General features: G+C 32.7%; 1 protein-coding gene across 5 annotated transcripts in view; it reads left to right on the forward strand.

Annotated features, from left to right (window-relative positions):
• The window catches only part of LOC138694374 (SUN domain-containing ossification factor), a 533,809-nt gene extending 520,752 nt beyond the window's left edge, over positions 1-13,057 (forward strand). For all 5 annotated transcript variants that reach the window (XM_069818049.1, XM_069818048.1, XM_069818051.1 and 2 more), the window contains one exon: positions 1,348-13,057. In XM_069818049.1, the coding sequence (XP_069674150.1) occupies positions 1,348-2,285 (938 nt within the window). In that variant the 3' untranslated portion in view covers positions 2,286-13,057. The remainder of the gene's footprint in view (positions 1-1,347) is intronic.
• Positions 13,058-13,675: the final 618 nt, after the last annotated feature.

Consider the following 13,675-nt stretch of genomic DNA (forward strand, 5'->3'; position numbering starts at 1 on the left):
AACAACATTGCAGGATAGCATGCATGTTTCATTATCGAGAAAGAACCTACTTACATTCGTTATACATGTTCCCAACATTGGTAAATATGTGTTTCAGAATTTTGCTTGTTCTCTGCATCATAATACACAGTTAATTCCCGATTTACCACGCAAATCATCTGTAGCTGCATTTAGATTGGCAACAGGTCATGACTGTTTGGCCAAGCACCTGCATAGAATTGGAATATATCAGTCCCCTAATTTTCCATTGTGCAACTCAAATCAAGAAATGGATTTGGAACACCTCAAAATCTGTGCTTCATTGGCTGACCATGACAATATCTTTGAAAAATATTGGAGTGCAAGAGGTCAAATGACTTTATAGTCAAACGCCTGGCATTAGAAAACAACAACAACATATCCCTTTGAATCTAAGTAGAACTTGTCGTTAGCAAGAACGAGTTAGGGAAGATTTTCTCGAGATACCTGCAACATTTCACTTTGACTCCTTATCCTTATAATATCCCATAAGGAATACCGACCTTGCAAACCAGCATTGTAGCATATGATGCAGCATATAGTCGGGGCTTTATATCAGACCAGTCACTATAGCTGAAACAGAAGGAGAGGAGAAAGAGAAGGCAAAGAGCTTATGCTCGCCTGTGAAATCTAGTATTATGATAGTTATCCGACAACAGCTTGTGTGTGTTAAATGTTGTTTTATAAACTTGTAACAGACAACTTGGGGGCACATGGTAGCATTGTGGTTAAGACATAACGCTGCAAGTCGGAAGGTCGCGGGTTCGATCCCCGATGGGATCATGAACTTTCCCATTGATCTAATCCTTCCAGCCTCACTTTGGCCCTGGGCTTCACTCAGCCTCTAGAAATGAGTACCAGTGGCATTTCCTTGGGGGTAAAGGCTGTAGGCATGTAGGACTGACATCCCTATTGCCATTAAATGTCAATTGTCTCTAAAGGTGGGAGCTTTAACCTCTCGTCACCATCTGGGCCGATTTGGCCTGTCATGGAGTTGACTTTACCTTTACCTTTAACAGGCAACTTTTTCAAAATGACAAAAAAAAACTGTAAAAAATATAAATGTGTGCGTTCGTATGTATAACAATTAACCAAATTGAAGAGTGAGGTAGAAGGATAACAGTGAAGTGGTGTGCACACTGGGAATTCGGATATTTTGCCTAGATTTTGTTAGCTTTAATGTTTTAACTCGTCTCACTCTTTGTTTTCTTTTATTCTGGATTCTGGATTTTGAACTATTTTATCAAATAATCAGAAGTAAATGAATACATTACTGTTCTTTAATAACTGAAGATTTAGAATTAAATTTTACTTCTTTATTGTTCACAGGTACTTACAGTGATCTCCTCATTGAGCCTAATATCACAGAAATTGATGGTGGAACTGGCACAGTACCCAAAGCAGAAAATAAACGTAGGAGAAGGAAGAAGAAAGAAGCACTACTCAAATCTTCTTCAAGTGCGAATCTCATTTCGAGAACAGGTGGAAGACGGGTCTCAGAACACAGTTCATTACAAAGTGAAAGTGAAAATGTTCTCACACGACGTGCAAGCTCATCAGAACTTGGCAAGTGGCATAGCTTTTCAAATGGTGTGGCTTTGGAGAAGGACAACAGTTTAGTTTCTGATTCTCTGTCCACAAAGCACAATGGTTTACATAGTCCTGATAATGATCAAGATTCCCTATCAGTAGAAATAAATGGCTCTTCACGTACTTCTTCAAAATCAGGAAGCACCAATGACAGGGAATCTCCACCACGGAAGGAAAGTGCAGATCTGCAAGTTGATGTTGGTGTTGGAAATATGAGTATTAGGACTAAAGAAAAATTAGGAGGAAATTCACCACCATCACGTCAAGGGAATGGCACCATCAAGTCTACAGAACTGAACCCAAAAGTTAGACGTCTGTCTTCACCATTCTTTATGAAAACTGCCATCTCTGCTCGTAACAATCGCCTTGGTAGTAATACAGAATCAAGTCTGCAAGCAAGGTTGAAGTCAGACAACTGGGAATGGTACAGTAGCAGGAGGGCTGCCAGTGTGGCTTCCGATAAGTCTAGTCAAGGATCGTCATCACCACCACCTTCTCATTCTGCCTCCCTTCAGAATGGAAATGGATTATCCTCAACTGGCCAGAATGGACATAATGACTTGGATCAGACTAGTGAAGCCAGTGGGAGTCACAGTGCAGAAGTGTTACAGAGGGACTGTGTTAAAAAAGTGAGCAATAGCAGTGGATTGAAGAAAATGGTAAAGAAGTTCTTTTGAGACGAGTTTCTGTTTGTTCTAGTGCATGTGCACGCGACATGGTCAGTGTTAATCATTCCAGTCATAGTTAAAAGCCCTTCTAGTCTGTCTTCATGAGGCACAGTCTTCCCCTTTCATTCAAATGACTTTTTTTAATTGGGCTGGGTTAGATATTGTTCCGTTTTTGAACTGTGGTAGCCCAAAAATGCAAACTCTTTCTGAAGAACTGCACTAATCTATTATCCCCATCCCAAAGGAAATGTATGCAGCACAATGATATTTTAAGCATTATTTACTGAAAAGTAGTTCACTAAATTAATGTTTTTAAAAATCGGTATGTGGCAAGTGCTTTAACTACTGAATGAGCTGATTATTATCTATGAAACGTGAGTGTGGCATGGTGTTCATGGGCCATGGAGTGTATGCTCCTGGCTAGCTGGCAGCAAGACTTCATAATTAAACTAGCAGCACTAGAGTGACTAACAAAATACTACTTATTGTTATTTAAAAAAAAATTATATGCTCAACCCATGTCGTGCAAGGAAATCAGGAACTATCCGTCTTCATTTTCCACATATTTCTTGCATATTAACAGCCAAGAAAGTGGAACCGAACTTTGTCTGAAAACAAAATGAGATTAGGATTGATTTCTTTGTCACGCACTTTACTCAAAATCCATTCACAAAATCTACTTCTAAGTACTAGATCACCCAGTTTAAATTCTTGCACCACTTATTTTATGTGTTTTACCGTGAGTAACTTCATTGCCTCTCAACTGAAATGTAGGAAATTCCCATTTGCTGAGAAAGACACTGAAGAGATTTTTAGGCAAATTTTGTAGCTTGTTTTCAATGTCATCCAGAGTTTCTTCTGTGAGCACTGTATGTCAATTTTTTTTCGTTTCTTAATACATCCCATTTCACGAAATTTGTTAACCAAGTTATAATTTATAGTAAGACCTAGAACTCAAAACACCTGGGAATTTCTCTTGAAGTAAATCTCTTGACAGCACGAGTGGATTTAGTACAAACATATGAATTGTAAATGAACACTCGTTGAGAAATAGAATAATTAAGCCCATAATTTTTTTCTTTCACGTTTCCTTTCCTAGCACACTGCATACAGTCACCAACAAACACGTGCATTTAGCATCCACTCTCGTAAGAGACAGTTACAGTACCTCACCAATCTGTATATTCAATTAGACAAGTCTCCCCTCCATCCAAAATATCAGCCAAGGCTAAGCTAATCTTCCACTGGAGTTCTACCATGCTCACATTTCACAGATAATTTGTTCACCCAATACTTCTGCTCATCCTTGTAAATTTTATGTCATGTAACAAAAGTTACTAAATTCTTAGGTTAACTTTAAACATAGAGATACACTTTCAATATAAACTTAGCCTATGAAATCATGTTTTTTAAATGTAATTTACCTTACTTTTAAATTGGTAGAAGAAATTGCATTCTACTTTCTCATATATGATATACCAGTGTTTACACATCAATTTGAAAGTCTTCATAAATTCTGTAAAAGATATTTGATTCCTTTTGTTGATTTTTTCAATCCTTACTGTATTATTATTATAACATTTTCTAAACACTTTGAATAGCAAATACTGTAGATATACTAACAACTGTTGAGAATGAGTTTGAATTATCCTGTTTGTGTGATGACTGCCAACACACCTTTTGCTATCGAATTTATTGCCATTTCTCAACATTCTTTCACGAGAGACTTGGTTATTGATTAACATGAATGAAATGTATCTGTCAGGTATTACCAATGTTAGTTGAATTGTTATATGACATATATCTTTTAAAATTATCCTAAGTCTTTTTGTGTTCTGTTGTTTTGTTAATACTCCCTTACTCATCATAACAAATTTTACCAGTTTGTTTTATTGGATGTACATTTTACAATCTGAATTTATAATTATTTTTAGTTCCTTATATGTTGTTTAACATTCTTATGCACCACAAAATATATGGTGAAAACATTAATTTTTGTACTCAAATCTTTGGATGAATGTGATCTAAAAATATATGTCATGATGTACATATTTTAATATCCTGAGGTAGATGAATCTGTTCTTCCCACTGAACAGGAATGTTTGATTTTGCATATAGTACCGGTAGTTTAAAGAGAAATGATAAAAGCAACCTAGATATCGAAGTAATAATTCCAAAACTGACGCACATACATGAGCTCATTTGTTTCTCAGACTGTTTGTCCCATTTATAGGATTTATTAGGAAAAATATAGAATAATTCAATAATTATTGGCAATACATCTCACAAACCATACGTGACAAGCAATTCGTAGTTTTGTTGTCTTATGATCACAAAACAGAAGTTAGGTTATCCATTTGTATTTAATGAATTTGACAGTTAATATAATAGAAATCTGGATCATTCCAATAGTATGTTTGTAACATTAAAATGGTTTTTGCAACAAGCCATTATTGTGCGCATACATTTATTTCCAAAGATTTTTTCTTCTTCCTTTTAAGGTTAGCTTTGACGTCAGAATATACATTCATTTAATTTAATGAAAATAAATTGGATATGTTAGGGAAATTCGTCTTTGATCTATATTTACGTAGTTATTAAAAAATGTTTCATAATATTACTAGAGGATATTTTGAATACATCTCGGCTTTATGGAATACAGAAGGTCACACAATATTTTACGATTTCCAGAAAAAATATATTATTATTACACTTTTTTCAAGTGCAAAATATTTCATGTTTATTGTATATGAGAAAGTAGAATGATTTTGGATTGTTGCTTTTTGAAGTTGAATAACACTTGCTACTCTCAATCATTATGTTAAATGTTTTTCCAATATGATCTTTCTGCTTTCGAATGCAGCCAGATTTGATGTTTGATAATTGATGAGTGAAATGTTACATTAGTGTATTTGTCGCCTTAATTATGAAAAATTGGAAATATACAGCAACAGTAGTTCTATTCTAATTACAACAAATCTTAAACCAAATTTATCATGTGAAATGCTACATTTGAATGCACACTATGATTGGTTCACTTAGAGTAAGAATTAGAATGTACAAGTGCAGGAATAAATAATAGACAGTGCCTCGTTCTCTTTTCCCTAGAAGTATTATTAGTACATGCTAAGTCAGAGAGAAATAAGTATATTTGTATTGATGTTTTGTGGAAGTAATGGCCTTGGAATTTGCTTATGAATGCCAGTATAGTGGGTGATCACTAGTAACCACTTTCATAAGGTTTCTTTTGAGCAAAAGTTTCCATTATAACAGATAAAAAAAAAAAAAAAAGACCTCAGAACCCAGATATTTTGCAAGAGACTACAATTGATTATATGCTTCAGTAACAAAACCAACCTACTTAGTGTAAAAATAAGTAATGAATTTTTCAGTCTCTATCTTACTAGTGGAAAAATGCATCGTCAGTACACTTACTGTAACCTACTAATTGAATGCAGGAAGGTAATTAAATTGTAGTTTAACATCCTTTTATGATTCATTTAAAGTACAGAAAGAAAATATTGGATTATTCATTTTACTTTGAAAATGTATTGTAACATAAATCTGTCTTCACCTATTTAACCCTATGCATTGAAAATGCTTCTCTTGCTTTCTAATTAAAAGAGCAATAAGGAAAATGATTAAGTGCTTTTCATTGAACTCGGCCTTTATTAAAACTATATTAAATGTAGCTGTCCAAAATATAGCTTTGATATTGAGACTATCCATTTTAAACTGAAGTCGAAAGTTGAGATCTTTTACTCAGTAGTAGTAATTTTCTTCTTTAAATGTAATTAACAACTCTGTAACAATCACTTTGAAAATCGTGTAGATTTTAATTAAACCAATTCTGCAATTGGTTATACATGTTATATAATTTGCTTTGTAAAGGAAGATAGAGAATTTGGGGAGATGTGCTATTCATGGAACACAATACCTATATATTCATATAACTGGAGTTTTGCCAGACTTGTAAACAAACAACTGTGTTGCATCATTCCCAGAATTACAATCAAATTAAGAGCTTTTATAATATTTGGTAAATTATTTATGAAGTGTGTGGAATTAGAATGTAACTATGTGTCGTATGTGTGAGTAGTGTATACCAGTACATATAATTGTATAGCGTGTTGTTTTAGAATCAGATACAGAAGCAGTTTCTCAAGCACTGAGAAGTTTTCATTGGGATTTTAAAGTTAAATTTGAGTATTTTTTGCTTAAAATTATGCTTATATTACGTTATAAGAAATCTGATGGTTTGAATACGTTATATTTCGAAAATTTTGCTTTTGCTATTAGAAATTTATAACCATATCAATAAAATTTATTTTCTTATTTTACAAGTATGCTGTTATTGTAATTGCCCACAGATGTTTCATTCGACTCTTAGTTTTAGGAGTAAATGCAAAGTTTCTTCCTGAGGTTAATGTAAGTCTGGATTCATATCTCGAAGTCCTTAAGAGCAAGATTTCCATGTAATTTTTGCATGGTTTCCTCGGTACATAATTTAACACTTTATTAACATCCTAAGAGCCCTAGAATAATTAGTATGTGAAATATAATTATTTTTATAGAACATCTGTTTATTTAGCCAGCATAAAAGATTTTGGGTTTGAATATTGTTGAGTCTGTGCTATGTTAAATTTGCTATGTGCTTGACATCAGGCAAAGAGATGGGTAACCTTTAACTTTCTTTTCTAAATAGATTTATTAGTCATTAGTTAAAAGAACAATCTTGAATGGCAAGCCATTATTGCTTTCTCCTTTTATAAAATGTATATTTTGCTACATTTTTAACTACAATAGTACAGTATTTTAATTTGTGCTGTTTAATATGTGCAGTTAATTTTAACACTATCTGAACATAATTTCTTTAGTTGCTATATTACTGAATGCGAGCATTTCTCTTATAAGGCGTGATATCACTGTTGTTTATCTGTAGAAGAGTAATGTGTATTGTAGTAGTTTTTGGATGTTTCAATAATATATAGTGGAATGGAAAATCTATTTATAACTTCTGTTTATTTCATTTGCAGGTACATAATACTTATAACCGAAATTCATCTCGTGTGTTGCAATTCTTACTTGGTCTCATTAAGAATACAAACTTTTAGATTTGGTTGTACAATTAGAAAGATGTTCACATTGTATCCATATGGAATTGGATGCTTCATACTTTTATGAGGAAATAAAAGAGATAGACTCTCATACAATACTTATTTACAGAATGATTGTTTTGTTAGAGTATTCAAAGTAGTGTTAGATTCAGCTTCTTTTTAATACAATAAAATATGCAAATCTACAGAGGGTAGGGGGGGAAGGCAAAGTGTTGGCCATTCTCAAAAATGAAACAAGTTTCAAATGGGTACCATCACATGTTTGTTTGAGAGGCATTGAAACAATAATCCTGTTTGTCAAGAAAGTCAGACATTCATGCATTACACCACTGAATGGAACACTTTAATACAATATGCAATATCGAAAAAGGAAAAGAATATATATTTTCACAATATTTTTTATATCAATGGGCCAGTTCAAAAGGGAAACAACTCGAAATTTAAAGTTTTGAGAATACTGCATTTAAAGTTCCATGTTGCTGTGAAAAATCCAATTAACATCATTAATTTGAAACTTATAATATACATAGGCCTAACACATCATTAACAGAATTTGGAGTAATTTCAAAGATCCTTGGATTTTACATAGCAACATTAAACTTTAACCCTTAAGCAATCATGCCTAACGTTGTAACATTAATGGCCAGTTTGTCCAAGTATTGTTAGAACACTTAACGACTGTTAAACCTTCAACAGTTTGTTAAATACAGTTTTTCCATTTGTTCAACACCAGTTTGGCTTAACAGATTCTTAACCATTTGTTAACTTTAAATGTAGGATTTCAGGCCGTTAACTCATTTAACAAACGGTTAAACATGGCGGATAACACCTCAGCTGTTCAGACAAAAGTTGTGAAAATAACATGTTATGTTTCTCTTTGAGGAATGTTTACAGTAAGGGCCGGTTTCACCAAGCTTCAGTAAATCAGTCCAAATTGAAACATTAGCTAGTACTGAACATTAAAATATTTACACAAGTACGTGCGCTGTCTCCCTAGGCTTCAAGCCGAGTAGCTGTATGTGCCTCGTCGCACTAGTTACGTCCTGACTCTTCGATGGAGTAGTCAGTAGCGAGTTGGATTGCCATCCTAGGGGCCCGTGTTCGATTCTCGGCGATAACTTTTTTTTTTTATTAACATAACTAATTTTTATACATGTTACCTTTCTTCATTTTTTTAATTTTGTGTACTGGAACGAATTATTTCGCAACTGCGGCTCCACTAGGAGAATTTATGAAACTCTTGGGAGATCAATTTTCTTCCCGAAATAAAACAAAGATAAACAAACAAATTAAAGAAAAATAAAATAAATACACATGTGGATCTAATACTTCATCCACATGCCACCGGCGTCTATCACTGCCTGGCATTTTCGGGGCATTGAGTCCACCAGATCGCGGAAATAGTTCTGGTCCTTAGCGAAATCTTTCCAGGTAGCCAGAACTTGATCCCAGAACTGATCTGGATTTTGAGGTGGGATGTCTCGATATTTGTCAATCCTCCTCTTTTTCATGCTTTTCCGTGAACCGTCTGTGAACTTTTATGGCGGTGTGTGCGGGGTGATTATCCTGCTGGAAAATTAAATTTCCATCGGAAAGAAAACGATTATAAATGCCAAGAATCCAGCTCTTTCGCTTCTGTTTTAAAGCCAGTGCAAACATATCTTATCGCTAGCTATAATATAATTCTAATAAATGAAAGTTAATATACCAATTAAGTTTTGTTATGTTTGAATGCACATTATGTATTAATTTACTAATATTTCTTAGGTACCAGTATGTAGTTATAATAATCACTTTCATGTCTTAAAATAAAACTCAGTTGTATGCTACTTAGTTGACTAGTTTTAGCTTTGTCTCAGCCGTTTTTATGATGTTCTAACCTATGATCAGTTTCTTCTAAAATTTTGAGTACCAGTACCACGATCTTCGTGACGCAGTATCTTTTGTGAATTCTTGTGTCATTCAAATTTTCAAAATGATCGGTTTTTAAATGGTTAACATTATCTCCATTTGACTCTTAATTTTCGAGCAGTTCCAGATATAACAATTCTGCGTCGAAACGTTCCGCATTTTATATTGCAACTAATGAATAATTAAAAATTTAAAGACGGAAATTTCTATCACTAAATTTAATGATAGTTTTACTGGTTCGTTAGGCTAAAGATGCTTGGTGAGATATAAAAATGATTTAATGAAACAGTAAATAAATTAATGAATCATTAAAACCTTAATGAAGCTTTGTGAAACCGGCCATAAGACTGGTAATATATAATTTAAAAGATATTTTGGAATATTAATATAGGGAAGATAATCTTTATAAGTCAACTGATTATCATACTGACGCTTATTTCGATGCTGAGCTATTATCCATTTAATATTGAGGAAATGTGCGATCTCAACGTGGCAAGAAATTGAAGTCAGATTTGAATATCCTACAAACAGAAATAGGCCACTTGTTCCAATTCACCAGCTACTATTAACTCTAGATTCTATGTTACTGGCTCTTCAACTATAGCCGATGTCAATAGAACTTCAAAATACGTAGTGAGTAAATAATAAAATGTTTCAGCAGCAATTGCTTCTTTAGGACGAAATTACATATAATTTATACATGGACCTGAATTAGAGAATTTTATATGATACGGAATTCTCCTCGGGGTTTTGTGTACAGTTGACTACACACATTCGTGTAATTATTGTCACTTGGTGCTCAAAAAGCTGAGATTTTTCTAAACAGAAATTCATATTTAGCATTATAAAATATAACCATACTTATAATAATTATTATTATTCCATAGTAGTCAATGCAACGTTCATTTATCAACTCTCTGTACTGTATGAATCATGGCTACTGTAACAGGTTACGATTTTACACATGTTTCATGACTTACTCTACAGTACAGAATTTAAATAATAATATCCGCCAATAAGAAGTTGTCTTATATATGCAAAATCATTACCAACTGCTGTTGAGTAGTTAGAATAGTATTAACAACAGTTAAAGTTAAGTGTTGGTTATTTTAAACAAAATTATGTTGGAAAAATGGAAAACATCTTAACAAAATGTTAAAAATAAACCAGCTGTTAATTTAACACTTGTTAAGCCAAATTAAACATTACTTGGAAAAACTGGCCATAAGAGTCATGTGGGATGTTGCTGACACCTCAAATATAATGGGTTCTTATGGGCAATTTTTTTTAGTGAAGAATTAAAATATCGCTCTTTTTTATTTATACAACTATATGGAATACTTTAATGCCTTTCACAATGTTATAATTAATGTACAGTAAGTAATATTTCAGTATTGGTTCACATGTAATATTCGAACGTCTGTTCACTCCTAATCATAATTTACTTTTCATCTTCCTTTCCAGACCATTTTCTTGATTTTTCTGTGTGCACAGTCACTACTAAACATCCATTGTTATTATTTGTTACACAAGTATGGTCAGTGGCTGTTGGCTTCACCCCACACCATTTAAATCGTTATTATCTAGATTATGCGAATTCAGATTTCAAACATGTTTACAGTAATTGTTGCCTTACCAATTCTAAGGAAGGTACTGAAAGTTTCAGAAGTACAGGTTTACTCAATAAGTAGACTGGTGTGTTGACAACATTCCACATGACTACTTAAGGGTTAAATTTTCTCAAAACTTTAAATTTTGAGTTGTTTTCCTTTTGAACAGGCCCATCGATATAGCTACTTCATATAATTAGAAAGTAAAAAATATAAAAGATCCATAACATGAAAGAAAAACTAAATGAATTGAGCAGAAAGAATACAGTAGACGAATACCACCTGTTTATTGGGGATGACTGTTAATAAACTTTCAGTTAAAATAGAATTATGCACAGTAGGCTAGTGTAAAATATGCAAGGAGTAAGGAAAATATTAAAGATCATTGAAGAACTTGTGGTTATCTTGTGAAAAGAGAAAAATATTGTTTATTAGAAAGCCAAAAAATGATTGAAACACATGGCAATTAAAAAACAATATATTTCCTAGACAGTGAAATTTTTCAAGATGAAATCGATAAGAAATTTCGAAATCCTTTCGAATTTCCATTTCATCACATGGTGGAAATGCTCAAAAGCTACAACCCAACAATCATTTAAATATCAAATTTGAGAGAAGAAAATATTTTTGTAGTTATTTTGTTCTAAAGAAAGTATTTAATTCTTTAAATTTCTTCTTAGTCTTGAGAACTGCAATGAAATTATTTTTGCTGAAAATGTGAATGACTGATGAAATACTTGGAGTTCCTTTCATGTAGTAAATTCATTGTAAGTTTAGTGCTGTAGACCTGTGAGTGCTGGATAAGCACATAGTTACCTACAGTCTGTTTGACATAGGCTACTTGTCACAGTCAGGAAGTACGTATTTGAGTTGCACATTTCAGTAACTTCATGTATATGGATGATGTATGTAAAATAAGTGGCACAAGCCATGAGTAAGTGAAGCCCTTCACTCTTTTTATTGGATCTTTGTACAGAAAGATCATAGATTTCACACAGCTATGACCCATAATTAAGCATACTAGAATCAAACTTCAAAACACAGTTTCATTTAGTTTTAAAACCTAAATTGAAAGTAAACACTCCGAGAAAAAAATCATATTACAGCAGGCATACTTCTAAAAAAAAAAAAAAAAAAGTACAGTGAAACTGTTCATATGCAGATATTCATTAACTTTTCTTTCGTTCTGTAGAGGTATTTTGTTGGACAGTGAAGGCAGACATTTCCTCTTCCTCCTGCTTTCAAACTATTCCACAGTATCTGTTCTGTGGCTAAAATTATTCACTCATCTCTTGCGATTTGACAAAGTATATATTAAAAATTATGTTAATTAGAGAAAATTGTGTCTTCATTCCAGGTAAGTAAAGTGCAGATACAGCACTACTAAAAACAAACTAGATTAATACATTTTAATGTGTTAACTTGATACATTTCAGAACATACAATATGCAGAACGAATTTTTTTTCAGCAAGATACATGGCATGACTGAAAATATTGTGTGTTGTAAAATAATCTTGTCATAATTACCTATGTCATACAGATTATAGAGTAGTAAATACAATTTCTCTTGGTTAAATTGCTGTTTGCATAATGGAGTACACAACATTAAAGTTAAATAATTTTTAAATGGGTCACGGTATACTTAACACTACCAAAGTGAAGTATGAAACACTTAAATTCAACACCTCCACAAGGTCACATATGTGTGATTTTTTTTATTATAGTAGCAAGTAAATTGCATTATATATGAAATACCTGAGATGACAGCCTATATATTACATTTACTGGAATAAAGTCTGATGTTTACATATTGTATATTATAGGACTAAAAGTGCAAGAGTTATTCACTAAAGGTTAGCTTGTAGATTGCAATCAGTTTGAATATGATCAAAGATGCTGTGATATTGACCCATTCTGCCATTTAATTATAGACTGATAGATGAGTGAAAAATTCCATATACTGTAATTAGGTTACTTCCAGCATATGGAAAAACCAAAATTGTAAAAATAATTTGCTGAAATTTCATTATAAATCTTGCTTTGTTAAGAGGATTTCTGAGTGTGAAGCTTGGAAGATATAAGCTGTAATGTTAATAATATGTATTTAAATTTACAATTAGAATATTTACTTGATTTAAACAATGTGTTTCATTATAATTTCTAAATATTCCGAACAATATTCTATCCTTCTAAACTTCCTAAACCAAATAGGGTGTAGTTGAGGTGGATTTTTTAAACTTTGTGCAAAAGACAGTTATAGCTTCGAATCCTATCTCGGATATAAAAATGTGTTTGCTATAAATATGTTCTCTTATTTGAAAACTAAGCAATAAGCTGACATCATACCACACGAGTTCCACATTGTTTGTAGTGACAGGTTACATAAACCTGACAGAGGTATGAAAACAAAAATCCTCGATAAAGAGAGATGCTAATAGTAATGAGACTGTATAATTCGTGTTGATCAGCAGTTTTAAAAAAGTTGACATTGAAGATTAAGAGAATACATTTAACATGTTAGATAAGCAGTCCACAATTTAGTAACTTCTCGGAGAACTAGGCTAATGAAGTTTGAAATTAGTACAGTAGAGCTTCGATTACACAGGTCAACAATGAATTCTCGCCGAAAAAAGAATTGATCCATGTGATGAAGATTGATGTGCTGAGTTCATATCTGGTTGTATTTTTCTATCATGTATAGTTTGTTATTTATTCTTAATTTATTATACTCTACACTGTTTCAATTTCTTACGCTCAGCT

Source organism: Periplaneta americana, chromosome 2, assembly GCF_040183065.1.
Source record: "Periplaneta americana isolate PAMFEO1 chromosome 2, P.americana_PAMFEO1_priV1, whole genome shotgun sequence".
NCBI lineage: Eukaryota > Metazoa > Arthropoda > Insecta > Blattodea > Blattidae > Periplaneta > Periplaneta americana.